This window comes from Pholis gunnellus, assembly GCF_910591455.1.
Source record: "Pholis gunnellus genome assembly, chromosome: 5".
Lineage (NCBI taxonomy): Eukaryota > Metazoa > Chordata > Actinopteri > Perciformes > Pholidae > Pholis > Pholis gunnellus.
The window spans coordinates 16,432,343-16,455,380 of NC_136531.1; the positions used below are offsets into that span (position 1 = coordinate 16,432,343).

Consider the following 23,038-nt stretch of genomic DNA (forward strand, 5'->3'; position numbering starts at 1 on the left):
TCTCGCCGGGGGACTATTTGTGTTCATTCGCGTGAATCGGTGAATCGCGCTGGACACGCCGGTGAGGGAGCGCGGCTTATCGCCCTGATAGCCGTTCAACTGTCCGCCGTCAACTGTGGAAAAAATAACCTCTATTTCTGCTTAGTATGTGTTGTGGAAGTCCCAGATATCACGGGGAACCAAACGCCGTCATGTCTGGTTCATAACATAGTCCGGAGGAGCTCCGTGGATTTCATCGAACTGTATTCACTGTGTCTAGCAAGCCACACGTCGGCTGTTTACCATAGCTGTATGAACACAACATAAACTGATTTGGCTATGATTTAACGGCAATAAACCAACAAAAAGGAACTCCGAAATAACATTTATACACATAGTTTGGTCCGGTCTCTACTGATATGAGGTATCGTAGAGCTCTGGGTGAACACAGACGGCTACAATATGTATGAATATGTATGAAGCTGCGCTCATGTGATTGGTTGAAAATGAGGCTGACATCTGATTGGCTACAGACAGGTCTATGTTGAAAAAAACGCATTTGTGAATCCAGCGAAGGCAGAACAGTCTCAAAAATCCGTACACGAATGTGAAGCGATTTGCAAATGAATGCAGTGCGATCCACAAATAAATACATACAAATCCACACACAAATACATACAAATCCACACACAAATACATACAAATGCAGAAATATATTTGTGATTTTTTTTTTTTACATTTATATAAATCGTAATTTATTTATTTGTGCATTGGAATGTATTTGTGAATTGTTCTGCGTGCATTTGTAAATCGAATATATTTGTAAATCCTTCTGTGTGCATTTGTAAATCGAATATATTTGTGAATTGTTCTGTGCGCATTTGTGAATCTTTCTGTTTGCATTTGTGAGTCTATCTGTGTGCATTTGCGATTATTGAGACTGATCTGACCCCATACTTTTCAGCCTTGATAGCTTAGCTGTGTGACTCGTACATAAAGATCAATATAAGAAGCCGCCTTATACTGGATAAAAGTAACATTAGTATGAGTGAACGACCTGCTGTTTACCACTGAAATACTAGACACAAGATATAAATGCTAGCGTTACAGTAGCGCAAAAACTCATGTTAGGTGCCTGCAGACAAAACTCCACTTATTATAAGAAGTGTCAAAACAGGTTTCAATAAGTATTAGCCTACAAGAAAGAGACTCTGAAACCACATCAGCTTCATGAAACTGGTCTGTGAAACTGATATTTGACAGTGACGCTGACCTGAAGAAGATTCTAGACGAGACAGCAGACATGAACATCATTCTCCACCTGCAGACAGCTGAAGCAAAACACATTTTTGGGGACCCACTTTTTAGAAAAGACAAATTTAAACTGAGTTGTACTAGAGCTTGGCCTGACACCAGAAACACTGACAGCCTTATCTAAACATGTTTATTTCTAAACAAATAAACCCAACTGAGCTACAAGAGTTACTTCACCTTCTCTTGAACGGATTTAAAATGCATAATTTTTCTAATGAAATTTTGAACTGGAGCTGCAAGACAAAATCCAGAATATTTTGTTTGTCTTGTTCAGCTGTGACTGTTCCAGCAATGATATCCTTCAAAGCCATGCTACTAAACCTGCTGTCTGCTGACACCAAACAGTGAAGATGTTCAGAGAGTGTGTGGTTAACCAGAGTCTTCCTGTGTGTGGAGCCTTCTTCTTCTCTGGTTTCTTTCCCAGAAAAATTTTAATCTGGGACAAAGTTACAGCCACTTAACTCCACTAAACTGAACTCTCTTGGATTATTACTTTTAAATCATGACTTATTGGAAGTTGTTAAATGTATTGATCAGCAGGGCCTCACAGTGAACACATGAGAGGGGATTATAAGGGATTGTAAGATTATACTTTTTCCCCCTCTTGTTTTGGCATGAAGCATCCGTCAAATATCCGTATGGATGCAGATATTGATCTACTCCTGATGACACCTATCTCTAACCTATTCTAGCTGTCCCTGTCTATAAGCACCTGCCTGACTACACAGGTGACCCGGATGCATGATGTCTCCTTGACGCAGAGGTCCATCGACAAGGTGGAAGCAGCCGTCATTGAACTTTGCTGCTCAAACATACGAGGGTCTGCTCCCAGAGGGGTACAGGCACCACATCCTGCAGCACCATAAAGTTGTATTGAATACATTTTAGACTGGAATGGAATGGCACTGTCGTCTCACAGTGAAAGGGTTCTGAGTCCAAAGAGGTTAATTGGCGACTCTAAATGTTGAATGTGACCGTGAATGGCCGTCTGTCTCTGTGTGACAGCCCCGTCCAGGGTGGACCCTCCGTCAAGGTCAGGTGGGATCGGCTCGGTAAAGGACAAGCTTACAGATAATGGATGCTCATATATCGTCATCTCTCTTCTCACCAAGGCCGCTGTGGTCTTGAGGAACCACTTGGCATTGCTACAGCTGCCACCAGAGGACGTTATCGTATTAAAGCAACAGTGCTGCAGCTAAAAAAAGACCCCCACCCACACACACACACACACACACACACACCTGCGGACACCAAAGCATTTCATTACAGCCTTTGAATGTACAACTTTGTCTGTATAATAAATAATAATTATAATAAATGTGAAGTAAATGAGCAACTAAAAGCATGCAGTTACTTATTTATATTCCAGCTACAAATACATCTTATTTTAACAGCAGTACCTTTACAGTATATCTTACCAGTTGTGTGAGGCTGCTCTGAGAATAAAGTTCCAACTGCAAGTTAAACTTCCCACAACCAACACAAGAGCAGCCCCTCTAAGAGCCTATTTGGCATCAAAGACTCCAGGGGCAGTTGGAAGTAATTAATTTGCAAGAGGGAAACAGAAAGTGTGTGTGTGTGTGTGTGAGAGAGAGACAAGTGGAAGGAATGCAACTCCTCCCTCATACTCCCACAACACACACACAGTCATGCTCCCCTCTGTGTTCGGCCTCTTTTTGAAGTTCCTCCTGCAGTTAAAAGAGTGAATGAGGGGGCAGCTGGTGAGACGGCCGAGGAAGTGTGTGTGTGTGTGTGTGTGAGATGTTGACATGTGAAAATATGGCCGCATGCCGCTTGTTTACTATAACCTGTGGACAGTTAGATAGGTCTGGGCATGCGTGGGTCAGAGAGTCAGAGGCTGCGTGGTTTTGTGTATCATGAGGTCTGCTCTGTTAGATCAAAGCTGTGGTCTCCATGGTCCTGGAAATTAAATATTTTTTTTTTTTTTTTAACCCAACAAAGGGAAAGAGCAGAAACTAAAGAAACAAAAGCTCAGAAAAAAGCATTTGGAGATTAAACGCTGACCATCAAACTGCAGCGCAGTTTCAATACTATTATTTTGGTATTTTAAAAAATACCACAAAAGCTGCATAATAGCTTTTACTAGAATTACAGCCTTACAGTAGTTTGCCTCCGCCAACCAAAATGTCATCACTTCATTTTATTCTATCAGACGTTTGTGAGAAATTGCCATAATTCTTGAGTTATTAGCAAAACATGTTGTGAGGTCACAGTGACCTTTGACCTCCAAATCTCATCAGTTCACCGCTAAGTCCAAGAATAGTGCAGAATTTGTGCAGAATTTGAAGAAATTCCCTCCAGGCGCTTTTGAGACGGACAACAACAAAACATGGCGCCCCAGGCTTCGGCTGTCACAGGAGCGGGACATAAATATGCAGATACTGGCTGCTATCTTTGGAATACTCTTGGGCATGTACGGGGAAAGATAGTTTCCTGCTACTATTTAGAATTCAAATCAATATTAACAAATTAAATCTAAAAATCAATATAATTCCATTTATGACTGAACTACACCAAATAGCACATTTTCATTAGTACAGCTGAGATGGCGGTTTCTACAAACTTGCTAAGCTAGTTAGCTTTGAATGAATATTTGTTTTCACTTACAGAACAAATTAAAACCATGCTATAAATATAATCTATGGATTGAGAATTAGTTATGTAAAGTCATTAATAGAGAAAAGTCCCATTGAACCTGATGAAAACCGTTAAGGGTGGCCAAGATAATTACAAACGGTGCTGTTTGTTTAAAGTTGGCTCTTAGTGTTTGAATTAACTGGACAAGAGCAATGATGTGTAATTTGAACTTTAATACAAGACAAGACAGTTTTAGTACAACCATCTTTATTCACTTTACATCTTCACCTGCTGAAGAAAAGCAGCATCTTGAACACTCTCTCCTCCAAGAGATCAACCGGAATGAAACACAACAATCCTCCAATCTTATATTCCCTATATTCGCTCATCTGCCTCATTATTTTGATCTTTTCAAAACCTAGTCAAGTGCAAAAGCTTCTTCCATGATGGCGTTAGTCCGCTGCTGCCACAAAGTTGAGCCTTTATCAAAGCGCAGCAACGGTTTAAGTGCTCTGCTCAGTCTTCAAGCAGCTTCTCAGACGTCTGTGGTGAAGTCTTCCCAGCAACACACGGCAGCAGTCTTATTTCTTACCTGTAGGGGAGAAAAAAAACAGCAGATGGTAGTTAATAGCTCTGAAGAACAAGTAAGTTTGTTTTAGCATTGGTGTTCATTTTGAAATATCAGAAAGTCTTAATGCTGGAGCACATCTCTGGCAAACAAGATTTAAAATGGTGCTTCTGTGGGATTCTGTCGATTAAATCGACTGTTAGTGGACAAAACGAGTCACTATTTGATCGAGGACAGCCGTACTTTGGACAGAGCTAGGCCAGCTGTTCCTCCTGTCTCCAGTCTGTATGCTGAGCTGAGCTACCCGTTTCACAGCTGTACCTTGATATTGAGCATAAAGACAGGAGGCGACAACCTTTTCATGACTCATGTCAAGAAAGAAAATACGTGTATTTACCCAAATGTCAAATATATTCCCTTAAATACGTGTTCATTTGACAGGAAGAAATATAAAAACACTACTGAATATTAAACACAGAATCTGCATTGCAATATGTGACCTGTAGTAACTCTGTAAAAACTCCTGAGGACACGGCATCAACACATGATGCAGGACGGAGCAGAAAGCTTTTATAGCCAGAAAGTCACCAGACGGCTGAAGACAGGAAGTGCGTTGCCTTTAATCTCAATTCCTGCCGACAATCTGGCATTTTATGATCTCTAATAAATGAGACAGGTTAAACTATGCACATATTCAGTGACCGACAAACAGGCTCAGTGCGTGTGTTTAAGTGCCCTCTGTACTCTACGGCACGCACAGACGCACAGACGCACAGACGCACAGACGCACAGACAGACAATAAAATGCGCACAAAAACACAAACAAGACAGAGAAAAGGGAGAATTATTCTAAACACAAAAAACATCAATGCAGTGACCACCAGAAACACCACAATACAACAACAGAGAAGCGCTGTGACTGGACGGACCACAGGGGCCAGCAGGAGGGGGCCACATCACACAAAAAGGAAAGGACGAGATCTCTGAGCGGTGAAATACTGGTTTCTGTTTCGGGTGTGTGAGGGAGCTTGGCATGGGCTGGTGTGAAAGGTGTCAATTGAACTCCGGTGTGGACAAAACAACCGGAACAAGACCGCCTGAGAAGGTGGGTCCTCCAACTGGACTCTGGTGTGGTTTGTTGTGTAAAAGCAACGCAGACCAGATTTTGTGACCGTAAAGAGAAGCTACCATTAAAAGCAACAGTGTGTAGCATTTAGGGGGATTTACTGGCAAATATGTAAAATAATATCAAAAAGTTGTCTTTTTAAATATAATCACCTGAAAATAAGAACTGTTGTTTTCGTTTCCTTAGAATGAGTTGTTGAGATCTACATACAGAGCGGTTCCTCTTCACAGAGTCCGCCATGTTTCTACGGTGGCTCCAAAGGGACAAACCAAACACTGGCCAGTGTACGGTCAGCCACCGTAGCTCTCCTGCACGGTTCGCACATGGGAGAAGTTTTAGTTGGTTGCAAGTCTGCAACCTCACCACTAGATGAATCCTACACACTGCACCTTTAAAGCAAACTTTTGATCATGAGCTGTTCGGGGAGTGATTGAAATAAGATACTGTGTTGGCCTGAATATGAGATTTTTGGGCCTGGAAATTATGTTTGAAAAAGCTGACGTCTTATTATATTTGAGGGCTAAAAAACTATGTATTCACGACACCAGATGTTCTTTTTGAATAGAGATCCGGTGTAACACAGAGTATGTTGCATTATGGGTTGTTTGTAGCATAAAGTGTTGCTAGGCTAACACGTTTTAATGTCTGTTCATTGGTTTCAGTAAGTCAGCCCTGTAAGTGTTTATGAAGCCCAGTTTGACTACTAGGAGTTTCTGATGGCTTGTGCAACATGTTTTGCTGCCACGAAGGAAATAAATTCCTGACAAGCGAAAACATCTCCCATGTGAAGTGCAGAACGGGATCATTGAACCCCATCATCTGCCAAACAGCCAAGTGTGACCAATTTCATGATGAGAAGCTCAAGAAGACAGCCAGATGAAATCAGGACAGAAGAGTGTTCGTAAGTCACCACATGGGTCCATGCAGTGCTGACGATGCAGGACAACAGTCACTTTAGCTGTCAGATCAATGTGTTACTGGTCAGTCCGTACGACTTTATTTACAGCTGTTGGTTTGTTTCTGAACATTTTTTTTAAAAAGGCCAGAACTTAAAGGCAACAGTGCATATATTTTTCTCTTGGTCTGAACCAAATGAACCAACCTGCAGGTGTGAAAGTGACCGAAATATGTGAGTGTTTGGCCGCATGCTCTACATTCTGCCCCGTCCTCACCTGGAAGCTTGAGCCACTTGGGCACCTTTCCCGGGTCAGATCTGGTCGGTTTGGCAGCCTGGGTGTGTGCAGGAGGGCCTCCCTCATCCTGTGTGGACCCGCTGGGGTCCTCCCTTGGCTCTGGAGGAGGCAGCGGCTCCTCAGAGCTGGAGGAAGGTGTCGGGGACCGGAGCATGCAGCTGAGGGGGGTTTTAAAAAGGTTAAAATGTGTTCGTATGTCTGGGAAAAATGCAAAGCATTTATTGTTTTCTTTAAGAGCTCCTGTATCTATTTAAAGCATCATTGTTTTTGCATGAGGAGCTAAAGTTAAGTTAAATAACTGGGTGAGATCAAGATCTAAAACAGAGGAGTGATGACCTCGTTAAACAAGCAAGAGGACAACAGGTGGGGGGGGGGGGGAACGGGCTCTATCTTTAGCAGGACTGGAAAATGGTTTTATGTGTACGTTTATGTGTGTGCGTGTGTGGAGGAAATGAGGGCGCACGGGGGCACCTGCTGTTTAGGCCGAACCTCAAAGGGATTCCAATGATGACAGCTTTGTGACAGGAAAATAGGCTGGTTGCCGCGGGATACAAGTGCACATATACACACCATAATGCAGACACACACGCGCACAAGTGAACACATACCTTGCAATGGACTCATTTGCTTGCAAGGCCGAGACAGAGGATTCAAGCAGGTCCCTCTTCATGTAAAAATCTAGGTAGGAGACACACACACACACACACACACACACACAGTAAACTATTGTTTTGCTATATTACATTCCTCAGTAATGCACCAGTATCTAATTCAGAATCTGCATATGAAAGAAAAGAAGCAAAAAGATAAAAACCTGTCCCAACGTCGGATCCAAAGTACACCAGAGCACCAGGAAACAGGTCGGCCTGCAGACGGAGGAAAAGGGAACAGAAGACGTCAACAGTTCATCGAGTCAATCTCTGCAAAAACACGGAAAAATCAAAACAAAAACGGCAAACCGAGCGCCGCCAACACAGCCGAGCCAGAGTCAAGTTCATTTTTGAAGATGATTGATTGCTCGGGGATCTGAACCGGTACCCGAGGTTCTTTGAAGCAAACCACAAAATGAGCAACAATCAAATGGTTAGAGAAAACACTCTCACCCCTGAAGCACAACGCTCCTCTCCGGTGAACATCTTAATGGTGATAATGGACCTTTTGCAGGCAGATACATCACCAAGCGTACAATTATGAGGTAGAAACGCAGACAGACAGGCAAGCAGGGCACACGTCTGTGACTAACAGGGAACGAGACAAACAAGACTAGTAAAAGATAAACAGTCCTCTTCGCATGCGCAACACAGGAGAGCACGTAAGCAGAAGAACAAAGTCGAGTTGTTTTTAAGGATTAATGACGTACTTGTTAAAATGACCAACAGCTGAGACAAACCTCAACTTTACACGAAAGACAAACACCATGAGCAGCTAATGGATCCTCTAACACAACTAAGAGGAATAATGTCATTGTGTTTTATGAAGTAGGCTGTTTGCTGCTATATGTACATGTATGTACTCTGTTTTCATTAACGTGCTCTCTCCCTTATCAAATAAACCAACACATTAAATATTAATGCTCTGAAAGTCGAACTTGGCACCTTTAAATATAAACCAAAAAAAGACAACTTCATTCTTCATACTAAGGATATAAGCAGTAAGTTGTAGTAGTGCTTTATCAATCTTGAGAGGAATCATTTTAAAACCAGTGAAGGTTTATGTATCTTCATCACAGCTTCGACCCTTGAAGCACAGAAAGACGAGGGTAGAAAATACAGGAATACATGGAATCATATCTTTCACGGAAACACGCACTGTTGAATGCTTTTTACCGTTTTCCTTACGTCTCCTTCTTGTTCCAATGTTAAGAGGCATCTGCATGTAAACCCGAGTCATGAACTCGACCTGCGTTTATTGACGACCTCATCCCAGCCCTCCTGTGTCTCATGTTCTCCTCATGTGTGCATTGTGAGCAGAAGAGGATGAAATTGTGCAGCACCTATAACCGAGGAGGGCGTGGCTCAGCGAGCAGTCAATATACAGACTAACACTAAACCTTTCACTGTTTCAAAATCAGCAGTGTCAAAAGCGAGCGTAGCGTGGCTGTCACTCCACTACAACTTGTCTCCTCACTGTCCTCTCACTTTCTGCCCCCCCTCCCTAGCTGGTTTGCTAAATTGGGACCCTCGCGCCTAATTGCTATTATCACAGCTCTGTGAGCAGGAAACAATGTGTTGCAGTGAAACATCGGGCATTCCTGCTCCTCTGGCACTTCCAGGGCAATGGGACAAGACCCGTGTGTGTGTGTGTGTGTGTGTTTGTGTGAGAGGGACAGTGTAAAAAAAAAAAAAAAACACATTTAAGAGAGGAATGGAGGGAGGGAGGCAGAACGGATCCTGATGGAAGACAGAGGGAGAGACGGATGAGGGAGGGGATGCCTGGTATCAAAGGGCTTCTGGGTTGGGAAACATTCCTTTCCTGACATGACACAAAGTGATTAAAGTGTGTGTCTTTGTGTGTGAGGAAGAGACATATGCGTGTGCACTCATGTCTGTGTGACATGATAAAAAAAAAAAAAAGATTCCTTGTGTGTGTCAACGATTGATGTATAGACAGGGAAGCAGAGCCAGACAGAGTGTGTGTGTGTGTGTGTGTGAGACATGAAACCAAGGAGATTAAAGGTTTTTTTGTGCGCTTTAAACGCTTTTAAGACCCTAATGGATAGAGACATGGGGGTGAGGCACAAGAAAGGGTCGGAGAGAGGGACAGTAGTGGTGGTGGACGAGTGTGTGTGTGTGTGTGTGTGTGTGTGTGTGTGTGTGTGTGTGTGTGTGTGTGTGTGTGTGTGTGTGTGTGTGTGTGTGTGTGTGTGTGGAAGCTGGAGTTGGGGTACATGAGAGGGACGTGTAGTGATAAACAGGGAGAGTTCAGGAAGGGACACAAAACAAGAAAAAACAAAGAGAGACGGGCGACTTGCATCAGAACATCAGAATTTGATTCAGAGGGATCATGGCACCAAAAGGGCTTCCATCACACACACACACACACACACACACACACACTTTAAAGTGTACTTTTGAGGATCGTTATCTTTTGTACCAGTCCCTCTGAGGAGCTGAACACGATCACAGCGTGTGATATCACTTCAAACAACTTTCTCTTCCTCCCCTTCGTTCCTCCCCTTCTTCTTCTTCTTTCGTCTACTTTTGGTTGATTCAAAGTGTCAGAATAAAAACCAGGAGGCACCGATGAGGAAAATGTTGTATTTGTTCTAAAATAATATGCTTCTAAAAATAAAAGAACAAGGAGAGTCTACGAGGGCGCCTGGGTTCAGACTGATGAACCGTACAAGAGAACAACTTCTTGTTTTGTATTTGTTTCTCTTTCATTATTGGAATAGCTCTGAACTCAGAGGCAACAAAGCAGCAAGGCTGCCCAATTCTGTGTGTGTGTGTGTGTGTGTGTGTGTGTGTGTGTGTGTGTGTGTGTGTGTGTGTGTGTGTGTGTGTGTGTGTGTGTGTGTGTGTGTGTGTGTGTGTGTGTGTGTGTGTGTGTGTGTGTGTGTGTGTGTGTGTGTGTGTGTGTGTGTGTGTGTGTGTGTGTGTGTGTGTGTGTGTGTGTGTGTGTGTGTGTGTGTGTGTGTGTGTGTGTGTGTGTGTGTGTGTGTGTGTGTGTGTGTGTGTCTAGATCAAAGCGAGGCCTGTATTAACCCCATGTGCCAGTCTGGGAAAAATCAAGCCCAGCTGGGGTCAAGGACAGTGGAGAATGGGGAGGGGAGGGGGGGGGGACAAGTGTGAGAGTGTAGCAGCGAGAGAGGAGGGGGAGAACGGGAATGTGTTGGGGCTTTGAAGAGGAGAGAGGGACCACTCGATACATTTTACAGTCTGTGTGTGTGTGCGTGTGCGTGTGCGTGTGTGGAGATTTTCAGAGATGGGAAGTCAGAGTTTCTGTAGTTATTGTTTTGTTTAAGTCAAATCCCTCCGTTTATTATTGTGGTGAGAAGAAAGCGTTGCCTAAAGACTTACCTGAAACAGTGTATCTGAGGGGTCGTCCAGGATGGTTTTTGGGGGGGTGATGACTGAAAGTTTCCACCAAAAACAAAAAAGGTAAAAATTAGAAAGAGGGAACATCACTCAAATCTTGAAAGTTAAACTGAGCAAGTGAATTTAATAAATCATGAGAGCGATGTTCGCAGACAGACTATTTGTTAACCTGCAAACTGTACACGAGGACGGCTAAATTCATTTCACAGCTTTTCGGGGAAGTATGAATAAGAGCAAGTTGGTGGAAACACTAACATTTTCATGCACACAAGTAGATCAAGTCTAGACAGAAATGCGTGTCCCCTCTGCGCACAGTTACAGTTTGATTAGATACCTCTAATGTACGAGGAGGCACCGGCTGTATTTAAATTTATATTTGACAATTAAACTGAGAAAAGCTGATAAATGAACCATTAAGAATTTGTTTTAAAAAAGATAATTCCAGTTTAATACAAATTGGATCCTTTTATTCGTAGTTTTGGCACCAGTTTTGTCACCAATTATATTTTGGGAATGCAACGCGATCATTAAAGAGAAGGAGCAAGAAACTGGAGCAGTCAGACGATCGGACGGGCTTAAAGGGAGAATGTGGTTTCGATAATCGGACTAATCTTTGGGCTTGTTCACAACCTTTATGATTCTCCGGTTTCTTGCCCCGTTGGACTTAAATCAGAACTACTTTCTCCGAGTTGTTTTCAGATCTCAGCAGTTACTTGATGAGTGGAGACAATCAGCTGGACGATGTATCGACGATATTTGTTTGTTTTGTTTGTGTCAGGCGTTACTGGGATTAATGTCCCAGCTGATAGAAATGAGTGCCAATGGTGGCTTTATATGTTGTGATTAATTAGTGGGAAAGTAAAATGAGACTTACACAAGTAGAAACTGAGCTGAGGATCCTCCAAGTGACTCCTCACAAAATGCCTCACAGCACCAACTGGACACAAAACAAACACACTTAATCATGAGCAAAAGCCTTCCTCCGTCACTTTTCAGATGGAATTCCCCTCAGATTTGTTGTTGTGTTGGTTGTCGTGTTGCTGTTGGGGCTGAGGTGGATTTAATCCCTGGAATTACAGACCTGTCTCATTATTTCTGTCTCTCTGTCACTCTGGTGTGGCTATAGTCATAAATGTGGTGAGGGAGCCGCAAGTAGCGCCAACATTGCAGCCATACCTGTGGCTAGCCAGCTGAAATGAACACTCTCCACACACACACACACACACACACACACACACACACACACACATATATACACACACACCTGTCTCCAGAGGCCTGAAGAAGCCTTGTAGAACATGTCTGTCTGGAAACTGGACCCTCAGGACCACCTGGAGAGACACACACAGCGGCAGCGGGTTATACAAAGTCTGTATATTTCTCACAAACACGGCCATTTAACAACAGGATAGTGATTATTTGTCTGTACTTTAGGATATCTTTCCATCTTCTCCTTCATCTGCGCTTCTCTCAGAGACTTAGTCATCAGCGGAGCCTCCTCCATCAGCCTCCTGGGGAGAAACAGACAGACGCACGTGTAAGGAAAAGCGCTGTGAAATAAGAAGCAAACAGTGGAATCGACAACGGGAACGATGTTTCGTCTTCTACCCTTACTCGTGTGTGGCCGTGTGTGCGTGACAGAGGCAGAGACGAATTGCTGTGGTCGGCTTAATTCCCCCCTTTGGTAATTGCAGTCATCGACACAGTAGTAGCGTAGCCATGAGGCAGCCAGCTAAGTCGGTGTAGACGGAGATTAAAGGATGTGCGCGGTGAGGTCTCAACCTGACGGTGTTTGGCCGATGGCTGGAGGATAAACGTCTACACAAAACAGGCTTTACTAATTGCTGCCCGTGTGCCGCATTTAGAAGCTTTTGTAGTGTGCGCGGTGCGTTGTAAATGAGTAAACGTTTGCAAACACACACAATGTCTCCGCAGCTGTAGTCTGGCGGGGCAACATTCAGAGAGCACAGCGTAAACTTCTCCGCATCTGTTTTGAAGACGCGCTCATAAATAAAAAGAGAAAATGTTAAACTTCAAACTCACAATAAATAAAAAACAAACAAACTTCAAAACGCACGCAGCGATGCCCGTCTATGGCCTCTCATCACTGCTATGGTATTCTGCAATTAAGGGTTGTACATCAACAAAAACACCGCAGGACCGAAAGCCAAACGGACTAATTATCTGTCACAAACACATCTGATCCAGACGCGTTTCTGCAGCAACAAGGTATTTATACTAAATATCACACAAGCGCTTCCATCCACTTCCTTCTCCCACCTCTCGCTCTTCAGCTGGGCGAAGCGCTTACGCACATCATCCATCGTCACTTCAAAGAACTCGTCCGGCGGATCTCTGTGGCCCTCGGAGTGACGGGACATGGCGTCCAGGTGGTAGATGAGAGGCTCCCTCTCTACGGGCTGAGGAAAGGGAGCGAGGGAGGAGAAAGGATAGGAGACTTAAAAGATGTCCACACTGATGGTTTCTACTAAAGCAGAGGTTTTCAAACTTGAAGCAAAGGCAGTTGCAGACGAAAAACCACGGGAAGTCATTTATCTGTTATGAAAATGATGCTCATTCAAGATGGAACACACACAACAAGGAGAGCTGAAAGAGACGGGTAACAGGAGTTTCTGACAGGAAATACTGTAAATGGTTTTACCTCCAAGAACTCCTCGCCTTGATCCATGTCCTCGTCCGGCTGGTCGGCGGTGGTTTGACACTGTGAGAGGAACAGAAGAGGCCACCAGTTTTACTCGATTACTTGTGGAGAGATCGTTCATCCACCCGTTTCTGGGTCGATAAATAACCTTTAAACTCAAGGAGAATTAATGTGTGATTTGCTTGTATCAAATAAAACTAAATCTGCGAATGAGGTAAGAAAACAATGACTTGATAAGACTGTTTGAAGCTGGCATAAAGATGTCGTCACTAGAAACACTAGTTGACCTCAAAAGTAGTAAGAAAGCATCATATGGTACCTGGCACCCTAATGGTTGAGGCATACCACATAACCACAGTGTCAAACTATGCTTATGAGGATTTATCTTTGATGATCTTTTTTATTTGTATTAATCCTAACATAAAATATCAGGACTCGTATGACTCACCTTGGTGCTAGAACCATGGCTGGACTTTGCTTTCTTGGCTTTTGGTGATTCTGCTGCTGCAATCGGAGCCGACAGAGACGAGGCTGGCGAGGATGAAGATAGCGAGCGTCCCACTGCACTTCCACGTGGACCCCCAAGGCGCTGACCGCCTCCAGAGAAGGGAACGAAAGGAGCCGAGGGAGCCGAGAAGGAAGAAGACGGGTGAGAGCTCAGTCCTGAGGGCCCTGCTTCCTCGCCATCCTCCTCTGGCATTCCTCTCCCGACGGGAGGACTCTTTGGCCGCACTGCATCCTGGGAGTTTGCAACCTCTTCCTGTTGAACGGGAAGTTTGCTGCATGTGGCGGTGGCGGGGGCGGGGGATGGAGCAGCGGGGGATGGAGCAACGTGGGCTTCGATTCGCCGGTGGGGGCCTGAATTATTATTAGTCACATCTGTTGTTGAGGGAGCAGGATCGCGCTGAGGGGGCGGGATCGGTCTGGTTTCCTTGGCAAAAGGTGTGGTCGGCACAGCAGCTGTTTCAGTGGCTTCTTCTCCATCTTCCTGTCCCGGTGCTTTGCTCTTTTTGAGTAAAAACCTGAAATAAATAAACAACAGCTTTCTCATGAAGTCTCAAGTTAAAATGAGTGTGTGCAGAATGTTGTTTATACACAAGCAACCTACCTGACAATAGCATTTCCTCCTGTAAGACCCAGAGACCTCAGAGTGGCCTTCTTGAGTGCTTCTTCACCACTCACCTGCACACGCGCACACACACACACACACGCACACACACCTTAGTACCAATAAAAGTCACTTTATTTTCTTGAAAAATGGAGTTAAAAGGAACATTGCATACCTCGTCTCTCATGTAAACACAAACAGGAGTGGATCCTGACTCTGACAAATCGGACACACTGGAATCAGGTGGAAACAATAAGAAAAACAGATTAAAGTTAAGGGCGACTGATTTTTGTTTGCTTTAAAAAGCAACGTAACTAAACACAAAAGTGGCTTCGCCTCAGCCCTGTGATTTTAAAATGATACCTCATTGGAAGCAGTGGCACGTCTGCATGTGTAAACCATGTGAGCACATTCCCATGTAGAAACTAATTGAACCATAAATGTTTTACTATTGTTCTCCACAGATCTGAAAAGCTCAGTTTCAGAGCTGTTTACGCCGATGTGGAGCTAATACTCGTTTCATGGAAGCGTAACTTCCCTGGAGAAGGATCAGTATCTGGAGCGACGTCATTTAATAGAGATGAGATGAGGGCTGGACGGATGCACGAGCACCTGGGACCGCACAGCTGGAACTGCTGCTGAGTAACAGCTGCATGCGTGTGTGTGTCTGTGTGGTTTTAAGACTAAGGGATGTTATCTAACACAATAACACCTTCATTTTGCAGACAAATGGATCGTAAAGGCAAAACACAAACGTCCATACTTGTGAGGACCATCTCAACCACCGTACCAGTGCTGTCAATATATAGTGAAATGTGAGAAATATATGCTCATGAAATCATAAAATAATTAAACACTGTGTTCCTCTGTTATGCATCACCAGTGACCAAACTTGTTTAAAATAATGTTAGTTTTTAAGTTTAGTTTTTTTAATTACAGCTTGCTAAGCATCATTAATCTATTAATTAATCTGAAAGTTGCTAAATGATAAAAATATTAATATAATAATAATAATAATGATTAATATTGAATAGAGTTGCAAAATGTGAGAAAGTATTTCATCCCTGATTCTGGAAGTAACAGTCCCTTTAATCTTTCCAGAGACGATGTCAGTTGCATCATATAAGATGTTTGGTTCTTTGATTTTAAAGGTTTAATGTAGAAGCGTGTAAACACAGATCCATGAGATAAGTAGTTCACTGCGTCTCCAAAGCTGCATGTTGGTTCAGAAACATCCAATCACAGAGCAGGAAATAAACAGCGTGCTGCAGCAAACGATCACAGCATTGAGAAAATGTCACAATCTGCAGGTTAAACAAATTCACTATTGATTGAATTATGGTTCAACTTTGAATGACATCAGAAACTATGGTGCTGCGTTTTGTTGCCAATTAAAATAAAGGATCATTTAAACTAATGACCAACAGTATACAGGAGAGTCCTGTGTGTCTACGTTAACCAACACTGAGGATATTGTTTAATGAAACATCTGAAATGGGAATACAGAACGAGGAAATACACTTTGCAACTCCTAACTAATTGTATTACCCCAACTTAATTCTAACCTCAACCCTAAAACCAATTCTTAACCCTCGAACGGCCCTGTGAAGAACCTGTGAAGCCCTGCTGGTTTTCAGTTTGGTCCTCACAAAGAAAGATGTTCAACAGTACACACACACAACTGTACACATGCGTAAATGCTCACACACACACACACACACACAGACACACACACCTGATCTGGGGAAAATGTGTGAGCAGTTCCCACAAACTCTGTCCACAGGAGAAGGAACCCTGGAGCCGAGAGCCGTCCTCCATCTGCAGTGCAATCCGCACCTGAGGGATATGAAAGCACAGTCACACACACAACTTCAGTTCAAACGCCATAAACACACTTCACATATAAACCAGCGTCCATGAAGCAGGAATCAACATCAGGTCAAAATGATCAACAATGCGTCCACATCACACAGTATACAGGTGCTGTAGCCGGCTGTGAGATAACTGAAAGGGTCGTTTTTTGTGGTAGTTTTTGCATTTATTATGATAAGAGCTCATAAAAAGTTTAACAATTTTACCTGCCTTTAAAAAAATGAAAAACAGGTGGATGTGAAGTGCATCTTCACCGTTCATGTTTAAGGAAACTCACTATATTAAGTTTAAAAATCTCTCTCGGTGGCCATTTGTAAGTTCTTGGCTCGGCAGTCTTGAGCCATTTTGCAGGAAGAGAATTCTTTGATGATCAAATCTGATTAAGCTGCACATGTGGGCCTACCTCAGTCAGGAAGTGAGTAACACCAGGCATCAGTGCGAGTCTCTGTTGTTCTTTCTCTCTCTGAAGTCATTCTACGAGTTGTTTATGTTTACTCAACAACCGCGTCGTCCGGCGCAGAAAGCACGCTGCACATCGGCACACCGGGAGAGATGAAAAGAGCTCTCTGGCCGTCAACCGCTAAACACAAAAGCCTCTCACACACCAGTCTGGCGGAGGTGAATGTTGGGCGGTAAACGAGTCAGTGTGTAGGTGCATATCAAATCTGTGAGGTATCAACAGTCAACCATCCATCAAATGAACAAGAACAACAGATCAAACCCAGCCGGGATTTTACTCATGATGTCATAGGAAACTACAGCTCAGCTACAACAAAGTGTTTTTATCTGGATTCAGATCAGAGTGAAGGCAGGAACACAGACGAGCAACGTATGAGCATCCAGGTACTGTCGAGCCCACACACACACACAGCTGACAGAAACACCAAAATCATACCGATATTGCAACCAACATTTCTCCCCAAACATGATTTTTGGGTGAGACAAATAATCAATAGGTTGATATGGTTGTGTGACGATATTAAGTTTGTCCTCAATCAACAAAATTCGATACGATTTTGTCGACCAATTGATTAGTTGATTCACCACAAAGAATCACACAAAAGCACCACTTTAAATCTTGTGTTGACCAGATGTGTGCTCATACGTTTCTACGAGAACAAAAGCATAAAAACGAGCGTTTAAAGAGGTAGAGTTGGTATCCGGTGTCTGTGGCCGTCACAGGACTGCAATGAGCTACATGCCTGTGTACCGAACAAAAACGACCGATTAGACGTCTAACCAACTGAAATAGAAACAAACAAAATGTAAAATCCACACGTTTAAAAACGATAGTTATGTGCTAAGCTTTCAGTTTCACTAAGTCAGGCCTGAGAACAGAGTTACTGTTGTAACTCTAGTGCTACTGGTGATACCAACTGGCAGACAATATCAATGTGTGCCCTTACATATTGTACTCACACACTCATATGACTGCTATCATGTGTCTTTACTATGTGGTCTGACACCACCCTCAGACTTGCACTTTTTCTAAACTAACCTGGCTGTCAGCTACAGCCTGTTTCCTTGAACTTGTCACCATTTCCAGTTTGGCATTGTTGGGCAGGTTGGCAAACCTCCATGGCAGCGTAAGGTCAACAGCAGTCCTCTGAAACCTGTCAAAGGTCGATGACAGAAGAGAGGCGGGTGAGGATAACGGGACAAAAACAAAAACTACCGAGCACCATTACGTTTGATGAAAGATCTATCCTTTAAGGTTCTCCTATGATTAGAAATAAGACTAGAGGGAAACGATGATTCCTGTGGTAAATTACATCAATGCAACTAAAGTAACAACCGTTATCTTGATTTCTTTCTTTTGCTCAACTGAAGATTAAATCCTTTTTTTATCTCAGTTGTACAAATCATATACGAGTATATGTTATTGTCCCAACATAATATAAATGAATGTAAAAATAATATTACATGTTTTTCTAACTAATAAGTCAAATCCAGTGGGGACAGAGCCCTGCTACTTACAATAATGTTTCAACGTGTCTAATATCAGCAGCCATGTAAAGTCACACAATATACTTCACATGCTTACACCCAATTCAGTGCACACACGTGGCTCAATTACGTGTCGGGCTTTACTGAGATGCAGTCTGGGCTCAGGTTAGGAATCTAATTTAGCTTAAACGTCAGTACTGAGACAGCTAGCATCAACCAACTGATACTCACTTCAAACCGTGTTCGTCGGGGTTGAATCCGTGTTTTTTGCAGACGTCCTCCAGCACCTGAAGATGTCAAATATAAACTCAGGAAAGTTGCCACCTAAGAAGCAAATCATTTACTTTCATCCGCACAAAAACAGAAACTGAGCTGTCACTGGCTAACGAGTGTTAGCCAACTACTGTTAGCCAAACAAGCTAACAGGAGTCGAAATAGTTGCTCTGGTTCGAAGACAAAAGCACAGAATACAACAAACCGTCCATGTCATGAAACTCGCCCTTAATACACACGTTACCTGTAATAGCGGTGTGTTTGAGGACACTTTAACTGCCTGTCTTCTCCCATTAGGAGTGAGAACCGTCACAGCTGTACCACTGGCTGCCATTGTGTGTCGTGACGCCGCGGTGTTTATTTGAATAAACTTTATTGACACATTACCGGCTTTTATTTCTAGGGAATGGAATGAGAATTGATGTTTGACAACTGACATATTCTGCAATATATTTCAAAATATGAAATAAATTCCACATAAGCCACAAATGTAGATCATGCTTTACTTCAGAACCATACAGTGATACAATAAATCATACATCTGTTATCAATGTAGCTTTTAATATATAGCACACACACACATATATGCAGACAGTTGACAAACTGACAAACTGTAAAAAGTAAACTTGAATGAGAAGAGAAACATATAATGATGCTTTCATACAGTACAGGTAGCATATAGTGTGCGGTACAACGTGCTTTAATTCTCACAGAAGACATTTTGACATGTCACAGTATAAAAAAGCACAGGCTGAATAAATAAATGAATGATGAGTTCCATGCAGGAGGTTTCAGGCGCTCCGTCTGTGTGCATGCTGGCTCACTTACTGGAAGATTTTAATTTATTTTAATCATTGTTATTTGATACTAATTACACCTGTCTTTACCTTGCCTTTCCTGTTGTAACAAGTCAAAATGTCTGCAATTAAAATGTCCATGCCTTCATCCACAGGGTACAAAGAAAGACACACGTGATTTGAACCCACCACACGTCTGACATATTTTCTTGGTATAATAGTGCACATACATGTGTGTACAATGCATGCGTGTACATGCAACATATCAGGGAAGGCAGAGCGAGCTCCCTCTGCACTGAAACCACTTTATTAGTCATCTCATGTGTAACAAATCTACTAATCAAGTTTTAGAATATTATTAAGAATGTCAATAAAGCTCATGACGTGGTTCAATCTATCAGTTTCTTTGTTTCATTCCATGTCTAGGAAAATCTGAGTTTGTCTTTTGACCATGACCAACATCATTTGAATATATTTGTATTTCATATTTATAAAAGACTCATCTTTGAGCCTTAAATTCTAAACCAAAGGGTTCCATGTCCACTTAACAAATGGATGCTGAGATCTGTTTTAAGATAGATTAGTTAAATCCCAAATAAAGCTCAGAATGTGTTTACAATTCTTGTCCTGACCTTTAGTAGCCTATAACTTATTCAAAACCATGATATTACACAACATAACCAACTCCTTATGAATCTGGCTAAACAAGCCTACTTTAGTGACCCTCATAGGAGAAGATATCCTGTCTGTACACTGGCAACAACACATCCAATCTGTTCCACATATGGCCGACTTCATATACTGTATAGTTTGACAGATGACCTGCACCGACATAGAGAATCAAGGCCGTTTTCTCACAGCATGATTCAAGTTGGATCAAAGCAGGAATCAGGCTGGTCCAGGGGTCGGCAACCTTAGCCAAAGAGCCATTTTGCACCAAATAAAATGTGTCTGGAGCCGCAAAAGCTATTTGATATCACAGCTTATAAAGTTTTGTATATAATTATATTATACATACAAAAACTATAGTTTGTTGTAATTGTGAAAGTATAGAACAAGAATAAAGACAATTCTTGACATTTTACCCATTATAACAATATCAAACTCTTATGAAGAGGAGAAAAAAACTTGCTCAGTTTGCTGCAGCAGTTGAGAAATCGCTCTTTTTCGCTCATCTCCAGCGTGATACTTTTCATCAAATGCTGTGTGCTTGTTCTGGAAGTGACATTAAACATTACATGTTTTATTGTTTGCTAATTTCTCGCCACATTTCAAGCATACAAACCAGCATCGTTGACAGTGAAAGCAAATGAATATGTCCACGCAGAATTAAACTCTTTATTTTCCTCCTTGACTTTTCTTTTTTTGGATTTATCCATTGATAGTTTACCAAATGGGTTAATGTTGCGCCAATACTTTTACACCAGAACCTCATTTTCTGTTTCCGTCTCATCCTCCACGATAAAAGCAACAAACACACAGGAACACAGCTTCCTAAGCTCTTAACGTGCTCAACATAATAGCTTACAATAGTTTACCGAGGGCGGAGGTCTGCAAATAATACATGATTGGCCACCTGTAGGGAAAGGCGTAATAGGATGTGGCGCACATTTTAGTTGACAAACTATTACAACATTTTTTATTGTTGGCGGTGTCCAGCGGTGTTATCAGCCCTACGGAGCGGCCGTCTGAAGTCACGGTTAGTGGCTTTGAGGAGGACGGACACAAAGCAGGACTTTCCTTTCCTTATTAATGCTTATTTTGTTCTGCACAACTATTGTGAAGTCCACACACATAAACTGTAAAGGAACAAAACATTGATTGCTCTCCAGAACGACAGAGACTTCAGTCACCAGCAGAGAAAAGTATCAAGCACGACCTTTCATTATTAAAGACTCCTTTATTACTCTGTCGTATTATTTTAACTAAGCAACCAATCTACATCCTGTTTACACCGGCACCTTCGTGCCCAGTGTACGTGTATCACGTGATATTAGTTTACATGCGTGGTAGTCTGGCTGGAGATCAATCTCGAATACGATGCTGAAACGCAGTGTGTACGGAGATCGTTTTAAAACTCCAAACTCCACTCCAGTAGTAGTGGATGTAGCCTCAGGGAGCCGCAACAGAGGGGCTGAAGAGCCGCATGCGGCTCCGGAGCCGCGGGTTGCACTGGTCAGACAACACAACACGTGCTGCCAACAGATGGAGAGGTGTGAAGCCAGAGCTTCAGAGGGCATACAACCGACTGAGTTACCGCTGCAGCAACATTTAGACATTCAGAGGCAGAATCCACCTAAAAGAGAGGGAGAGGGAGCGGTGAATACAGATCTCAGTTCAGGGGGGGGAATTGCCAAACAGGAAATTGAATAAACAAACAAACAATCAGTTTCTTCTTCTCAGTTCCTTCCTCCGTCTGCAACTTCAAAACTGCCTGATGGAGCGTTAAAGCACAACAAGGCATCTGTGTCTTTACAACATTTTCACCAAAAAAGCCTTTAATCATTGACAAATGAATGGCAACAAATGCACTTGTTAAAAACAGGATTTCCTCTCTTGCAAAACTCTAAAACCTATCAAAGTCAGAAAACAAAAATGTAATGGCAGTGTTGCTGAACGTTAGACTTCAAGATGTTGCTGGGTCTGGTTTAAATCACTGATTTTAACAGTTTCTATTGAAGTGAATAAAAGAAGAGCTTTTATAAATTGGATCAGTATATGACACATTAGATTTAGGACAGATTTCAAAGAGACTATACACGTTTAAAAAGGTGCTTTAGATGAGGATGAGGAAAAGAAAGATAGAACCTGTAAATCTTTGAAGAAACAACTGTCTATCAAAGTGCTGCAACCAAAGGTGGAACCAAAAAAGCCTTTTCATTAACACAACATAGTGAATGGCAGCCTAAAGGAAAAGGAGAACTCTGAAGTGAGAGACAACCCTCAGGATTCAGTTTTTCTTGGAGTAAAAGTTGATGAGCTGCTCTGAACCTTGATGCGCTCAAAAGCACAAGGAACATATTTTATTCAAAACTAGATCAGTTTCAGTAGCCTACCCGTGAAATGCATTTGAACGGACTCTTCTCTGTGAGATTAAACACGTGTATCAATGGAAACTTGTTTGTGTGGACTCATGGTGTGACCCTCCGCAGCCTGTCCAACTGCGAGTCTCCTTCACACACCATATTCAATCGAAGACACTTCAAAGGCAGCGCGGTACGATGACATGACATCAAAGAGACTAGCGAGTGAACCGACTGAGGGGGCGTACCAGGCATACGCATACTCTTAGTGTGAGACCGACGCCCCGCGAGGAGCACCAGCCAACGATCATAACGATTGGCCCGCGGGAGTGAGAAGCACGGGGCAGGGGGAGGGGGCGATGGGGGGGTTACATAAAATTCCACTTCGTCCACAGCCCATGAGGACCTGGACCAAGAGTCACGAGGTGACACTGGGCTGAACGAGACTGGCTTCAGGGACTTCCACGACGCGCGTAATGACGCTTTAACTGGCTGCTCACAATTTTAGGATTTAAGTGATGTGGGGACTGCGTCACATGCA

At 42.8% G+C, this 23,038-nt stretch overlaps 1 protein-coding gene across 1 annotated transcript; it reads right to left on the reverse strand.

Annotated features, from left to right (window-relative positions):
- Nucleotides 1-4,109: 4,109 nt before the first annotated feature.
- aspscr1 (ASPSCR1 tether for SLC2A4, UBX domain containing) lies at nt 4,110-19,019 on the reverse strand. Its single transcript, XM_079158798.1, has 17 exons — nt 18,922-19,019; nt 18,636-18,691; nt 17,956-18,070; nt 16,321-16,421; nt 14,761-14,818; nt 14,586-14,659; nt 13,926-14,499; nt 13,478-13,537; nt 13,096-13,235; nt 12,245-12,326; nt 12,080-12,146; nt 11,690-11,752; nt 10,798-10,850; nt 7,593-7,644; nt 7,387-7,456; nt 6,758-6,936; nt 4,110-4,483 (listed from the first exon to the last, which is right to left on the reverse strand). The coding sequence occupies exons 1-17, from the start codon at nt 19,009-19,011 to the stop codon at nt 4,473-4,475; spliced, it is 1,845 nt and encodes a 614-aa protein (XP_079014924.1). The 5' UTR covers nt 19,012-19,019; the 3' UTR covers nt 4,110-4,472.
- Nucleotides 19,020-23,038: the final 4,019 nt, after the last annotated feature.